Below are 13,851 nucleotides of genomic sequence, written 5' to 3' on the forward strand. Positions count from 1 at the left end.
ATCACCGACTTGCATCTTTTTCTCCAATCTTGAGTCTCATGGTGAGGCACGCAGCAGTGCTGAGCTGAAGTCCTCCCAGGGTTGGGATTTACAGGCATATGGAATGGGCCTTGCTCATGCTTTTCTCATGTACCACTCCAGGCACAAAGATCTAAATTTTAAGTCTAAGTTGTGTATCTTTTTCTTCGCTCTTTGTGCTTTGGTGTCATTAAAAACTGGTTCCTAACTTAAGGCCATAAAGATTGACACTTAGGCCTTTTCCCTCTAAGAGTCCAACAGTTTTATATCTTATACTTGAGTCTATGATCCATTTCTGGCTGATATTGTCAGGCGCCATAATATGACAAGCTAAAAACTAGCATCCTGAGAATGGCCTGTTTCATATTATTATATAATCTGCGACAGGTTCGCCCTTATTAAGCAAGGCTGTAAGGGAATTCATTTTAGGAAAGATTCCTGCTATTAATATGCTTTTCCTGTTATTATTAAAGATATATAACAATCATTAATAATAGCCCACCCCTTTGAAGTAAATCTCTGAAGATCTACAAAGATGTATTGTCTTGTAGTGATACTAGATAAATAGATGACTTCATAAGTCTCACTGATGATCCTATAAGAATTCTCTTCTCACACCTTATTATCAGTGATCTATTGGGCTATTTCTTTTTATTCAGTGAAAGTGGGGCTCAGAATTATTCGATCAAATTCCGTTTTTTCTGATAGTCAAAATTAAAAAAGCTCCTGAGAACTCTGCTGGTCTTCCATCATGTCACCAAAATTGCTTTTAGATGGTAAACATCAGACTCCATTCTTGCAACTCCTACTCAGAGCACATTCCTTAAATCATCAACTGAAAAACAATTAACCTCAAAGGTCATAAAAGGAACCAACAATTTGTTACAGGTGCTAGGACAGAGGATAAAATATTAAATGGTTTTATTCTATAAAAACTTCACTAATAACTTCATTTATGGTTTAAACCTTCAGTGAACCTGTGGAGGATATAAAGGACAGGTGACAAGATGTTTAAAAGTCTCAGATGAATAAAAAACAAGAGAAAAGGTCCTAATGGATAGGACATGTAAACATTCTCTGTGACAAGCTAAAAACTAACATTTCTATTTCAATTTATAATTTGATTTTAAGCAGGCTGTGAACTTTTGATGAATTCCTGCTTAATATGCTTTTTCATGTATTATTAAAGATATTAAGTCATTAGGACAAAAGGCTTGAGTTAGAATCTACAAAGATGAGCTGAGAAGAACCATAAGTCATGAGAGAGAAACTGAGCATTGAGGAGAAGTTCTTTTTTAGACAGGCACTCTTTAGAGAGAACTGAACCAAGAGGTCAAGAAGAACTTAAATTAGGTTTAGACATTGGGATAAAAAGGCATTGATCTATACCAAACTTTCACTAATTTAGTTATGGACATAAACCACAGCAGGAAGAGTGACCAGATTTAATTATTCTAATGGATTAAAAGAGAATGCATTTCAATTTAGAATAACTTAGAGACTATAATGGAATTTGAAAATACTAAGAGAGCAATGTGCAGAATGCAAGATGAGAGGAAAGAGGAAAAGAACTCTTTAGAGAGAAGAAGGAGAAGAACTTAGAAGTATAGGTTTGCATTGGGAAAAGGCATTGAAGTAAGAGAATTTTCTTGACATCACAGCAGGAAGAAAGAGGGCTTAAAATCTTTTTTTTTTTTTTTCTTTTATTCTAAGAGATAAATGCAGCTGGGGAGGAACCCAGGGCCTTAGAGCGTTTGCTAGGCCAGCGCTTCTCACTGAGCTTAAACAAGTAAACCAATTTCCCCAGGCTTAGTCTTATTAAAAGGAACAAGCTTTTTGCTTATAAACTTCTGTTTAGTTCATTTAACATTAAAAGGGTAGAAGTTTTTTTCTGTCTCTGCAATAAAGATTGGAGCTCATTTTTCATCCAGAATGAATGAGTTCTTTTTGCACTGGTGCTTGGTCTTTTGCTCCATATGCATATGTAAGTATGGATGTGTAAGTATATAGTTGTGAGAATGTATGCATGTGTATGTGTAAGAATGCAATTGTGAGAATGCATGCAAGGTGGACCCAACTATTTTGAGTGGAAATGTATAAATATGCATTCATGAATCTGTATATGAACTTATATAAGTTTATCCATATTTGCCTATATAAAAGTTTTTCCTTCTGCAAGCACTATTCTCTTCTCTTGGTTCAATAGAAGCTTATTGCTCTAAACTTCCCCCTCACCCCACAAGCAAGAGGCATCTGGACAAAAGGGAAAAGGCTCTAGCAATCCTTTTACTGCTGTTTTAGAATGAAGTGCTAAGTGCCAGAGACCGCAATTTCTGGTCTCAGAGGAACACAGTAGGCAGGTCAGCTACAGTAGCATAGGAACTTAGACTTTGATAAGTAAACGTTTTATTATTATACAGCAACCCTAAATATCTTGTAAGACAAAGTCTTACCCTCTGAGGACACTCTTCTCCCTCTGTTGCCTCAAGAAGAGCCAACATAAAAGAAGATCCCCACCAGGGCTGGCCCCTGGCAGAGACTTTGTCTCAACAAAACAAAACAACAAACAAGCAACTGCTCCCAAACAACAAACAAAATAAATAAAAAATAAACCTTTGGAGTTACACAGGGTTTTGAGAACTAGAAACAGATAAAGGGTGTGTGTGTGTGTGTGTGTGTGTGTGTGTGTGTGTATGTGTGTGCGCGCGCGCACGCGCACGCGCACGCTCTGTGTGTGTAGGTGCAGGAAAGCATGTGCATAGAGAAGGACCTCAGGTGCCATTGTTTAGGTGTCATTCTCTTTGCGGGCTTTGTTTGATTGATTGATTGATTGATTGATTGATATATCTATTTATTTATTTGAGACAGGTTTTGTTTAGCTTGGCTATGGTTTTATTTGATCGTTTGTTTAAGACCAGGCCTCTCATTGGCCTGGGACTTGTGTTCCCTAACCTGTCTCCACCAGTGTTGGGATTACAGGCAAGCATTACCACCCATGCCTTTTTATGTGGTTCTGTAGAAAATGAACTCTGGTTTCCTCCTTGCAAAGCAAATACACTTTACCAACCAAATTATTGGCCTGTTTGGTTGTTTTCTTTTTAACCTTGTTTGTTCATTTGTTTGTTTTTAAAGACAGTTTCTCTGCTGTGTAGCTTTGGTTGTCCCAACCTTGCTTTTGTAGACCAGGCTGGCCTCACTCTCATACAAATCTGCCTGCCTCTGCCTCCCTAGTGCTGGGATTAAAGGTGTGTGCCACCACGTCCAGCCTGTAACCTTATTTTTTTTTAATGTCAACTTTCCATCTGCTTCTTCCAGAATACAGCCTCTTCCCTACCTCTTCCCACTGGTGCAGGCTTTCGTGATTCACTTCTGCAGGACGGTACATGCAAACCTCACTGAGCTCCCTCCCAGCTAATCACAGAACTGGAGATCCTGGCACAGACCTTTAAAGGCTTCTGTGTCTAAAGCCACATCTTCAGGTGAATTTGCCAAGGCTAAGAGAGTTTACCAACCCCTTTCTCTCTTCAATACTACTGTCCCAGTATCTGTGTCCCCCTGCCCAACAGGAATGTCTCTTTAAGGCACCTCTCTGGTTGACAAAGGATTGAGAAACCATCGCTTCCCCAAGTCTGCCAGCATCTACCTCTCACTATCCCCTAGAGCAGGAACCAGGCACAGAAGTGTGTAGAGATGATAGCAGTGAGGAGGCCTTCGGGATGAAGATGTGTGCATATGCTGTAGGAACAGTGAGCCCATGGTAGATGAGGAAAGGATTCATTCACAGCTGAGATGAGCTACCATGAGGCTCAGCAACTTGGACTCAGTGTGGGACACTGCCACCTCCGGTGTTCAGTAGAAACTAGGAAACTGACCTTGTAAAAAAATCTAGAATATGCTAGAAACCCTGTGTGTGTGTGTGTGTGTGTGTGTGTGTGTGTGTGTGTGTGTGTAAGAACTCTATCTATCTATTAAATATCAAAATACTAAGGAAAAAGGAAGGAAGAAAGGAAGGAAGGAAGGAAGGAAGGAAGGGAGAAAGGAAGGAAGGAAGAAAGAAAGAAAGAAAGAAAGAAAGAGAGAAAGAAAGAAAGAAAGAAAGAAAGAGAGAGAAAGCAGACTCAGATAGGTTGGCCAGCTTGCCTAAAATCACAAAGCTGACAGGGTCAGAAAGAATTTAGACCTAGACATTGTCTCTACTGTGCTTTTCTGCCTCCTTACTGGACATATATAAAGACACAAACGAAGGTCATTTCACAGCTGGCCCTAGCACCTGCAGACATCCTCAAAGAGGTGGTTTCTCAGAGTAGCTTCTCTAAGAATGTCTGGTGATGGCTTAGAGCTATCTTCAGTGCCCTCCTGTAGGACCATCTTAATGGCCACATGAAAGGGTTGTCTTTGTTTTTAAAACGCAAATGCCCTGAGAGCCAGGACTAGGTTGGGGCAGCCATTGTCACACAGCCTGGGCACTGCACTGGGTAACTTTCAAGAGGCAACAATCCCAAGTGGAATAAGACTCCCAAGGGGCAGGCAGGACAGAGCGGAGGTTGATGAAGTGGGTCTCCAGATTCCCAGGGGCTGGGTGTAGAAGTGGAAGTAAAAGCAGTGAAGGTTGTTGAGAGGCCATGCAGGGGTGACAGGAGAGACTCAGATCCGGTACATACATCACATTTCAATAGAAAACTAACATGACTAAAATGGGTCACATGTGTTGTTTTTAGAGAAAGCAAGTTTCCCCCCAGTGTCACCTCGAAGGACTTGGAGGACAGGAGACCAGCAGGGTTTAGAGAAAGGGAGATCACTCGAAATCTACTTCCCCAGTCCCTCCAGCTCTCCTCCTAGGCTTACTTTACCTCATCCTCAAGGAGGTCTTTGGGCTTGGGGGGGACTTGAGGCTTCTGTAGAGAGTTGGGGGCTGGCAGAGTGGAGGCCAGCCTTGCTTTTGCTGAAGGCCAGCTGGGCTTACTGGGAAGTGTCTTGCTGAAGGGCGGAGAGTGCCGCTGGCTGGATCGATTATCTTGAACAAACAGAAGACAAACACAAAAGAGGCTCTGGGTCATCCATTGTGTGGATATCCTGGGGATCTAAAAAACACACAGCCAAAGGCATCTATCTAACTACAAAGGATGGTGTGGTTCTTAAAGGAGCCAAGTCAACAGGTAGACAGAAAGCATCAACTGTCAACTGTCTGTTTACCTATGTGCTAACTAGCAGAAGTCCCTCAAGAGCACATTGGAAGTGGGGGGTGATAAAAGCCTATAGGGTTGGGAGAGCTGAGAGCTCAATGTACTGGGCAGGACCAGCATGCAGAAACAGGTTCTCAGCTGTATTTACACATTGGAGACATCTTGGAGGCTTTAAAAGTGGTCCTATTCTGGCCTTCTGGATGCAGTCTGTTGTGATGGGTTTTTAAGTCCTCCAGGATATACCAAGGAGTTCTTTCCCTCAACTCCTGGAGAAACCAGGCGACCCTGCTTTGTCCAGGACTATCCTTTTGCAGGAATCTGAGAAAGAGCCCATGCTCCGATACTGGATGGATCTGGTTCCTTCTGCTCTAGCATCGACTAACCCCACTTGCCTGCATCAGTTACAGTTTCTCTGGCATTCCTTTCCTCGTTTTAAAGTAGATCACACTGTCCACCCTTGGAGTTAATTGTAGGGGTAAGAAAAACTGCAGTGCAGGAAGCTGGTGCAGCATGGCTGCCTAGTAAATGGGTCGGATCCTATCATGTTCTGTGAGGGCTTCAGATACCCAGCCTACCCAGCGATGATGTGGGATGGGTTAGGATTAGGCTGACGATTTTTCAGACGTTCTTAGTGTACGGATGTCCTGGCATTCTCCATCCTTGTGCAGTGCAGTGCCTTGCAGAATGCTGCCGGATGTCCTGCTTCCTCCTGTGATGCTCATCTTGCCTGTCATACCCTGCCTGACACTACACTTCACTTGGTGCTCCTTCTTGCTCTCAGAGCTCATTTCTCCTTTGTCTGAGGTATGTAGCCAGTGTCACATTTATAGTGCTCACACACTAGGGCGTCTGCTTTGCCAGCTTTATTTGTTTGCAGCTCTTGGTGTTTAAATAGAATTTTCAACGCAACGGTTAAACCCGTGAGAAGTAGCAAACCACAGAAGGCAGGCTTTGAAAAAAATCGAATTGTGGCTTCTGGTTTGCAGTGGGCACCGAATACAGCTTCTTCCCCCTCGGGATCATTGCAAGGCGTGAACGAACTCATTGGCCACATCCAGTGGGGGAGTGCATGGGGCGGGGCTTATGTCATGCCAGTATGGAAGTTGAGAGACCTAGCTCACTCCCGAGCTCGACGCCTTGGCATAGTTAGCTCCTTGCCTGCTCCTTTTGCCCTACACAGTGAAGATGCGTCCCTCTTCCACAAGTCTAGCAGGAATAAGAATAAGAAGTCATAGCTGTAGAGCACTGCAGTGTAATCTACAGAACACAGCCGGAGTGTGCTGCCTTGCTCACTGCTAAATGCCAAGCATGGTGCTGGCCAGAGTAAGGGCCCAACAGAACAATTGTAGAGCAGAGAACCAGCATCAACTGGCGCCCTGGGGAGAGGCTGCTGAGGACCGGGAGGATGATCTTGCTGCACGCATGCAAGCACTGCCCTGGTTACAGACTCAATATCCCTGCCTTCAGGGAACCTCCTTGTCCCTTGCTATGGCAGGAGCAGGAATGATTTTACTGCTCCTCCTGATACCTTCCTTGTACACACTAGGTAAGACTCTGCCACTGAGCTGCACTCCCAGCCTGGCTTTTGTTTGTCTATGTTTTGTGTTTTAACTTTCTATTTTGAGGTGCGGTCTTGTTAAGTTGCCCAGCCTCGAAACTTGGGATCTTCCTGCCTCATCCCCACCCACCAGCTAAGATTATAGACCTGTGCTACCATGCCAGACTTCTTGATGGACCACCAGAGGCGTGCCTCGAAGCCAGATTGTGCAGGGTCAATTGACCTAAGAGGTTGGTTGCAGGCTCAGGGCTCACTGACCGCCCAATCCCAACCCCCAACCCCAGTGGGCGTCCACAGTCTAGATGGCCTGTGCACAAAGCTGTCTGGACCAGAACAAAGAGGGGCTTTTATGGACACTCAGGTCTTTGAAGGGCTTCTCAGAAGTTCCAGGGCTTTGGATGAAGGAGTTCCCAGGAGAAACAGGAGTAATGTCTGGGTTGACTTCTTATGGGGCTTTGAGGGCAGGGGGCGGGGGTAAAGGAGAGCAATCCTTAGGGTACACTTCTTTGTCAGTTCAGAGAATCTGTTCAATGCTCCCAACCTGGGGGAAATGCTCTCCATAAAATGAGAAAGCCAAACCATTTGTGTCAACTCCCCCACCCCCCATGCAACTGCCTTCTCCACTCCTGTACAGCTGCTTGGAAGTGAGTGTGGAGACCGGCAGGGGGCCCTCAAGAAGCTGCTGTGTTTGCCCATCTCCCCATCCTGTGGCCCCAGAGTCCACAGTGACCTCACCTACATACTCGCCCCTCGTGAAGGGCAGGGCTGGATGGACCACCCGTGTCTGCTGCTCAGCGGGAGGCGGCTCATAGGAATCGTCGCCCGTCTCCTCTGCGGGCATCACATACATCTCGGAGTCCGAATGTTCATCTGGATTTTCATAGTCGCTGTCCTGCAAATGTAAGCACTGTGCTTGGTATCCCTCCAGGTGCCGTCTAACGAACAGATCCCACCTTAGGAGGCGGGAGTGGTCCCTGCGGCAGAGGACAGGAAGTGGAGGCTGATGGAGACTGTTCGTATCTGCCTGCTCCACACAGCTCCTGCCATGATCACGAACACGACTTTCCAGTGCAGAGACAGACACTTGTCTCCTATGGGTTGGGATGTTATAATGGGGTTCCTCTGTCTGGCCTAAAGTCTTTAGGAACAAGCCTGTGTTTCATATTATCGGCAGCGGAGACCCACCAAAGCAAAAATAACAGCTAGGGGAATTTAACCAATTCTTGTTAATCTTGGCTGTTTAACTTTAGGGTAGGTCAGTCCCTACTCTCAGGGTTAATTTTTACTTTGTGTTCCTCGCCCTATGCTTTCTTTGTAAAGTTTACTTCGTTTATTTCTTGAGATTATAATATAATTACATTATTTCCCCTTCCCCTTTCTCCCTCCAAACCCTCCCATCACCTACCCTTGCCTTCCTTCAAATTCGTAATTCAGCGGTCTTCTCCCTTCCTGCCGCAGATGTGATATTGCGCTGAAGCCAGCAGGGGGCGCAGCCTCGATACTCTAGTTTCTGCTACACTGGGTTCCAGGAGGAACTTCATGCCCGAGTGACCCGCAATGAGATCACCCTTCCCCTTATTTTTCTTTTCTTTTTCTGCGGTTGAAAGAGGAGGAACTGCTGTCTTAAAGACCACATCCACTCCAGGTGGTGAACACAGATTCAATTTTAGACACTGGCCTGGAAGTCTTTTTTCTGAATCGTCTTGTCCGTGAGGACAGTGGAAATGTCAGTTCTGTCCTCGCGACCTCCACTTCCTTATGTGTGAGGTGGGGGTGTGGTACGTGTAGGGTCCCTCACAGACCGAAACTCAGATCAGAGCATGGAAACGCTGTGGAACGTACACTGCGGATGTTGAAAAAGACTTTAGATGCATGGTCTCAGCAAGACTCAGCTCCCAATAGGTGTGGCTGCAAGGCCCCTGCAAAACTACAATGCCGTTTGGAGAAGGGTGACAGTTTAGTCTGCTGCATCACCTGTCAGGGTCACTATGGCTAGGTCCCTTTTTTTTTTTCACTCTGTGACCTAGGAAGAATGGCTGGTGGTTCTTTTGGCCATAGCAGGTACCTTGAGGGCTGATAGCCTGGTTTGGAGGCCCAGGTCTGAATTTGGGAACTGCAAGTTAATTAAATGTTTCTTTCCGGTTCTAGAAGCACCTCTGCCTGTCATTAACTCCATTAAAAAAAAATATATGGTTTTGTTTGCTTCGTAGCCTGGCCTCAGACTCTCCTCGTAACCCAGACTGGCCTTAAACTTTTAAGTCTTCCTGCCTCAGCCTTTCACGTGCTAAGACTACATGTGCACCAGCTCTGGCATTAACTCTTTGCTTTGGCGGGTCTCCTATCTGGTGCCAGCCGTAAGATAGTGGGCAGCTTAGGTCAGAAGTATGCTTATCAGTACAGACTGTTTAAATGCACGCATTACTTCTGGTTTCGTGTGTCTGTGAACTCAGAGAATGGGGTTAGAATGCCTACTTCCCAAGGCTGTGGTGGACTAAAACAAGGTTACATGTAAAATCGTTCAGCCTGGCTGATGGTGAGCACTGGGTCAAGTCAGCTGTCACGAGATCGCTGCCACCTACCTGGAGGAGTCTTTTCGGTCCTTCTGAGACCTACCCCTGACCTGTGTTGCTCAGCTGGCCATCAGCATGCAGTTCAGAAAGAAGCCATTTGAGAGGTCCCCACCCCCAGAGGCTGGTACCCTCCTGATCCCAGGAGCAAACACTCACAAAGTCATCTGACCATTGCTCCTCTTCGTCCGCGGGGTTGTCTGTAACAGGAGAGGGACACAGAGCAAAAACCATGAGTCCAGCTGGCCAGTTCTGGCTGACCCACAGGCACCAAAGCTGGCCGCAGTTCTGTGAGCCTTGAACAATAACTACAACCATATTGTCACTCACTTTTTTCATCTGTTTCACAGAAAGCTTAACCTGAAGCACAAAAGATCAGTCCCACAGGGATAGAGCTTTGTCGAAAGACATTTCTGAAATATTATACTAACATTTTTTTTTTTTGGCTTTGATAAACTTTATAACTGTCAGGTCCAAAAGGTATCCCACTCCCCTCCCGAAGGGTAGGTCCACTGACTCAGTTCAAAATTGAGTCTGGGCCCAGCTCAGACTGAACTCTAGGAGGATCTCTGGTGATTAGATAAGGGTCAGGGCTCCTCAGGAACTGGTGAAACTGGTTCCCATTTGCCGAAAGGAGTGAAGTTTTCCCTTTACCTCTAGCAGAAGGGACAATGGCTCTCTACTGACGTGTACCTATGGCTGCAGGCCCAGCCTGACCCCCAGACTCCTACAACCCTGTTCACAAGTACTTTTATATATTTCAGACCCTATCCTGACACTTCTCACCTCAGATCCCCACTCTCTTTATTTCTGCCCCCATTCTATTCTCATTATTCTCTCCCTACCCCCCGCCCTATATTATTATCTTCCCACCCTCCACCCTCCACCTTCCACCCTCCACCCCATCCCCCTGTACTCTATTCTGTCACTACCCCCCCTCTGTGCACTATTCTCTCCCTACCCCCACCCCTCTGTGCACAATTCTTTCTTCTCCAGCTCTTCCCCCCTTCTCTTGCAGATAGCCCAGGCCATGTGCAGCCTGCCCCCCCTGCTCTGGACTCTTTCAGACACCCCTGCATATTTTCTTCCTCTTATGCACAGTAAGACCTTTCCCCTAATCATACCCTGGAACAGTTGTGTTGGCAGTTTCTTTACTGTGTCTCCTTGCATACAGTAACTAAAAGCAACTTGGAGAGGCATGGATTTTCTTGGCTTATAGGTCTGCCTGCCTCTGTCTCTTTATGCAACTTTCTTTTAAAGTCTCTGGAGACTCCGTGGATTGAGAAGCTTTGGGGCTGATTTCTGAGCCAGGGTGGGCAGTGGAATGGGAACCCCCAAAACATAGAGGCAACAGCTGAAAATGCCCCTGGGCCATGGACATCTGGGTGTCGGGGAGGACAGCACAAGGAGGGGCACGACGGCAAGTGGTGACATTGGTTTTGCCCTAAGGACAGTTTCCAAGGATTATGGGAAAGAACAAAGAGCGGGAGCAGGGTCTTTGGCAAAGTGCACGGGATTGATCTGTAAGATTGGGAACTTGGGTGGATTTGGCTTAAAGCAGGTTTGTTTCACTTTAATATGTAGGGGTTCTTGCTAATTCTGACTCAGTAGTTGGGTGGCAGGGTGGAGGTTATGTATGCCTAACAAGTTCCCAGCTCACTGCTGCCACCAGACTAGGGATCACACTGTGGAGCAAGCCACAGTCCTGTGTTCCAAGAGACCCAGATGTACTGATATCAAGGCTCTGTGGAAGGGCTGGGGATGTAGCTCAGATGTAAAGCACTTGCCTAGCATATATGAGAGAGATCCTGGCTTTGAGCCCCAGTGCCATATAAGAGAAGACTAAATGGATCGTTTCAGGGGAAGATCAGGTGTTCGAGGTCCCAGAGAACACTTTTCTATGATCTGCAGGTGGGAAGACACACTTTCCTAAAGTCAGTGTTAGAGAGGCTCACTGTAGCATCAGGACCAAAACCCAGCAGCTCTCCATTCCTCAAATGACAAGGATGAACTGGAGCGATGTCCACAGTTACATTAGCCAGTTAGTGGCTAGACATGAGAGGACCTTGTCACTAGCCCTGTGACCTGTGGCTGCACTCTGGTGAGCCGTAAAGAATTCAGTGGGGCCGAGATGAAGAGAACTGTTTAATGGCTCAATTCTCTGATGCAGGATGAGAGCTAGGAATGGGATCAGGTGCTGAGGGCCACTTAGAAGCTCTGTTCAATGACAAACAAGAAATGGTGTAGCCATGGCAACAGAGAGGAAAGATACTTGAAGGTGGAATCAGCCGGATCCAGATGAAGGCTCGCCCTTTCTGCAAAGGATGAGGAACAGTGGGACTTGACAAAGAGCCCCATGACATGTGGTTCAGGCAAAGGATGAAAATATGCCAGATGTTTCCTGACTTTCACCAAAGAAGAAAACAGGAGGAGGCGGCCATGGAGAAGGACAAGCAACCGTGATGAGAGATGTCCGTCCATCTTTTAGCTGGTTGAGCCTCTGAGGACTGACTCTGAGGCCCAGCACTTGAGTCTGTCATCTCTAATGCTGCTGGTTCATCTACAAGGGACAGATATGCCTGCAATTTGCCCTTAGCACTTGAATTGAATGTCACCTCCTCAGAGAGACCGTCCCAGAAAGTTGTCTCCTATCTGACTCTTTGCCACTGCACCTTGACATTTTCTTCCTGTTTCCCTTAGCAACCATCATGCTTAGGAACTTACTTATTTTTAAAGTGCGTGCATGTGTGTGTGCGTGTGTGTGTGTGTGTGTGTGTGTGTGTGTGTGTGTGTGTGTGTGTAGCTACCTAGGAACTTCTGGGAATTCTGTCTCTGTTCCTATCCTGTCCTATGAGCACTGGGGCTACAGGCTACTATAATTCTGTGATTTTGGGGATCTAAACTCAGATCCCATGGCAAGCACTTGTTGAACTTGTTTCTTTCTTTTTTCTTTTTTTAAATTATTTATTATGCCTGCAGACCAGAAGAAGGCACCAGATCTCATTACAGAGGGTTATGAGCCACCATGTGGTTGCTGGGAATTGAACTCAGGACCTCTGGGAGAGCAGACAGTGCTCTTAACCCCTGAGCCATCTCTTCAGCCCGTGACATCACTTCTGAATTGTCTGCTTTGATGCTACCCAAGCCAGCTCTGTGACTGCCTTTTGCGACATCAGAGCTTGTACTGGGTGGCCGTTAGGAGACATTAGCGAGGAATAACACCTACATCCAGTGAGCACTGCGCATTTCTCCGGGATCAAGTAAGCACTGGAGGCCATCACGGGGGGCTTGGGGGGCAATGACCTTGTTTGTGAGGATACCGATGGTGGGGGTAGGAATAAGTCCAGACTAGATGTTAGCCTGAGTCACCCCTCACACACAGGAATCCATCGTTCCATGATTTCCCCATCATTCCTATTTGGATCCCAAATAAGTCAGAGTCGTTCTCTTTCCCCATCTTTGGAGAGAAGAACGGCTTAGCTGTGGTTGGGAAACAGGTTTCCTTGACTTGCAGATTAGGTAGATTTTTTTGAATTCCTGGACAAAATCCCCATTTCTTAGTTTCATGCCCCACAGGGATTCCTTGGCTATCTGTATAAACTTGCTAATTCCTTGACAGTGTGTGCTGTCTATTCTAGATGAAGGGGTTGAGAGATGACTTCAATCACCATCGCTACAAATCTTTTAATCTCAAGATTGGTCTTTTTGCAGCCAGAGTTAGTTCTGGTTGGAATGGAGCTGCGGCTGTACAGGGTGCAGGAGGGTTCAGAGGTCAGTCTTGAGTGCCATTCCTCAGGACCCATCTGCTGCTTTTGACAGGGTCTCTCACTGGGAATGGTTACCCAGCAAGCCCCAAGCATTGTTTATCTCCACATCCCTAGTACTGGGACTGCACACAAATGCCACCACGCCCAGCTTTTTATGTGGTTTCCGGGGGTCACATTTGGCTCCTCATGCTTGCACATCAAAGCACTTTACTGACCAAGCCATCTGACTCCTTAAATAGCTTCTGATGCAGGATAGATTAGCCCCACTGCCACGTACTGCACAGGACTGACTGCACTCTCCACACTATATGAAATTGTAGATATCTCTAACACCATCTTTCTCCCCTTTAGGGCTATTAGTTCCCTATAGGGCACTATAAGTCACTTGTAAGTATGGTATCTACTTAATGCCTTATATATGCCTGACACATGGGATGGGTTCAGGAAATAGCTGCATAGACATATAGATGGATGTATGGACAGACAGAAGGATGGGTAGGTAGGTGGGTGGATGGGTAGGTAGGTGGATAGGTGAGTAGGTGGGTGAGTGGATGGACAGGTGGGTAGGTGGATGGATGGGTAGGTGGGTGGGTGGATGGGTAGGTGATGGATGGATGGGTAGGTGAATGGATGGATGGGTAGGTGAATGGATGGATGGGTAGGTGGGTGGATGGATGGGTAGGTGAATGGATGGATGGGTAGGTGGGTAGATGGATGGGTAGGTGGGTGGATGAATGGGTAGGTGGTGGTTGGGGGAG

The 13,851-nt window shown here is 46.3% G+C and overlaps 1 protein-coding gene across 1 annotated transcript in view; it reads right to left on the reverse strand.

Moving 5' to 3' along the window:
• Blnk (B cell linker) overlaps positions 1 to 13,851 on the reverse strand; it is a 66,112-nt gene that overhangs the window by 26,836 nt on the left and 25,425 nt on the right. Inside the window, exons 4-6 of the mRNA XM_032891950.1 lie at positions 9,486 to 9,526; positions 7,495 to 7,651; positions 4,869 to 5,032 (exon numbers count right to left, since the gene is read on the reverse strand). Coding sequence (XP_032747841.1) covers positions 4,869 to 5,032; positions 7,495 to 7,651; positions 9,486 to 9,526 — 362 coding nt within the window. The remainder of the gene's footprint in view (positions 1 to 4,868; positions 5,033 to 7,494; positions 7,652 to 9,485; positions 9,527 to 13,851) is intronic.

Source organism: Rattus rattus, chromosome 2, assembly GCF_011064425.1.
Source record: "Rattus rattus isolate New Zealand chromosome 2, Rrattus_CSIRO_v1, whole genome shotgun sequence".
NCBI lineage: Eukaryota > Metazoa > Chordata > Mammalia > Rodentia > Muridae > Rattus > Rattus rattus.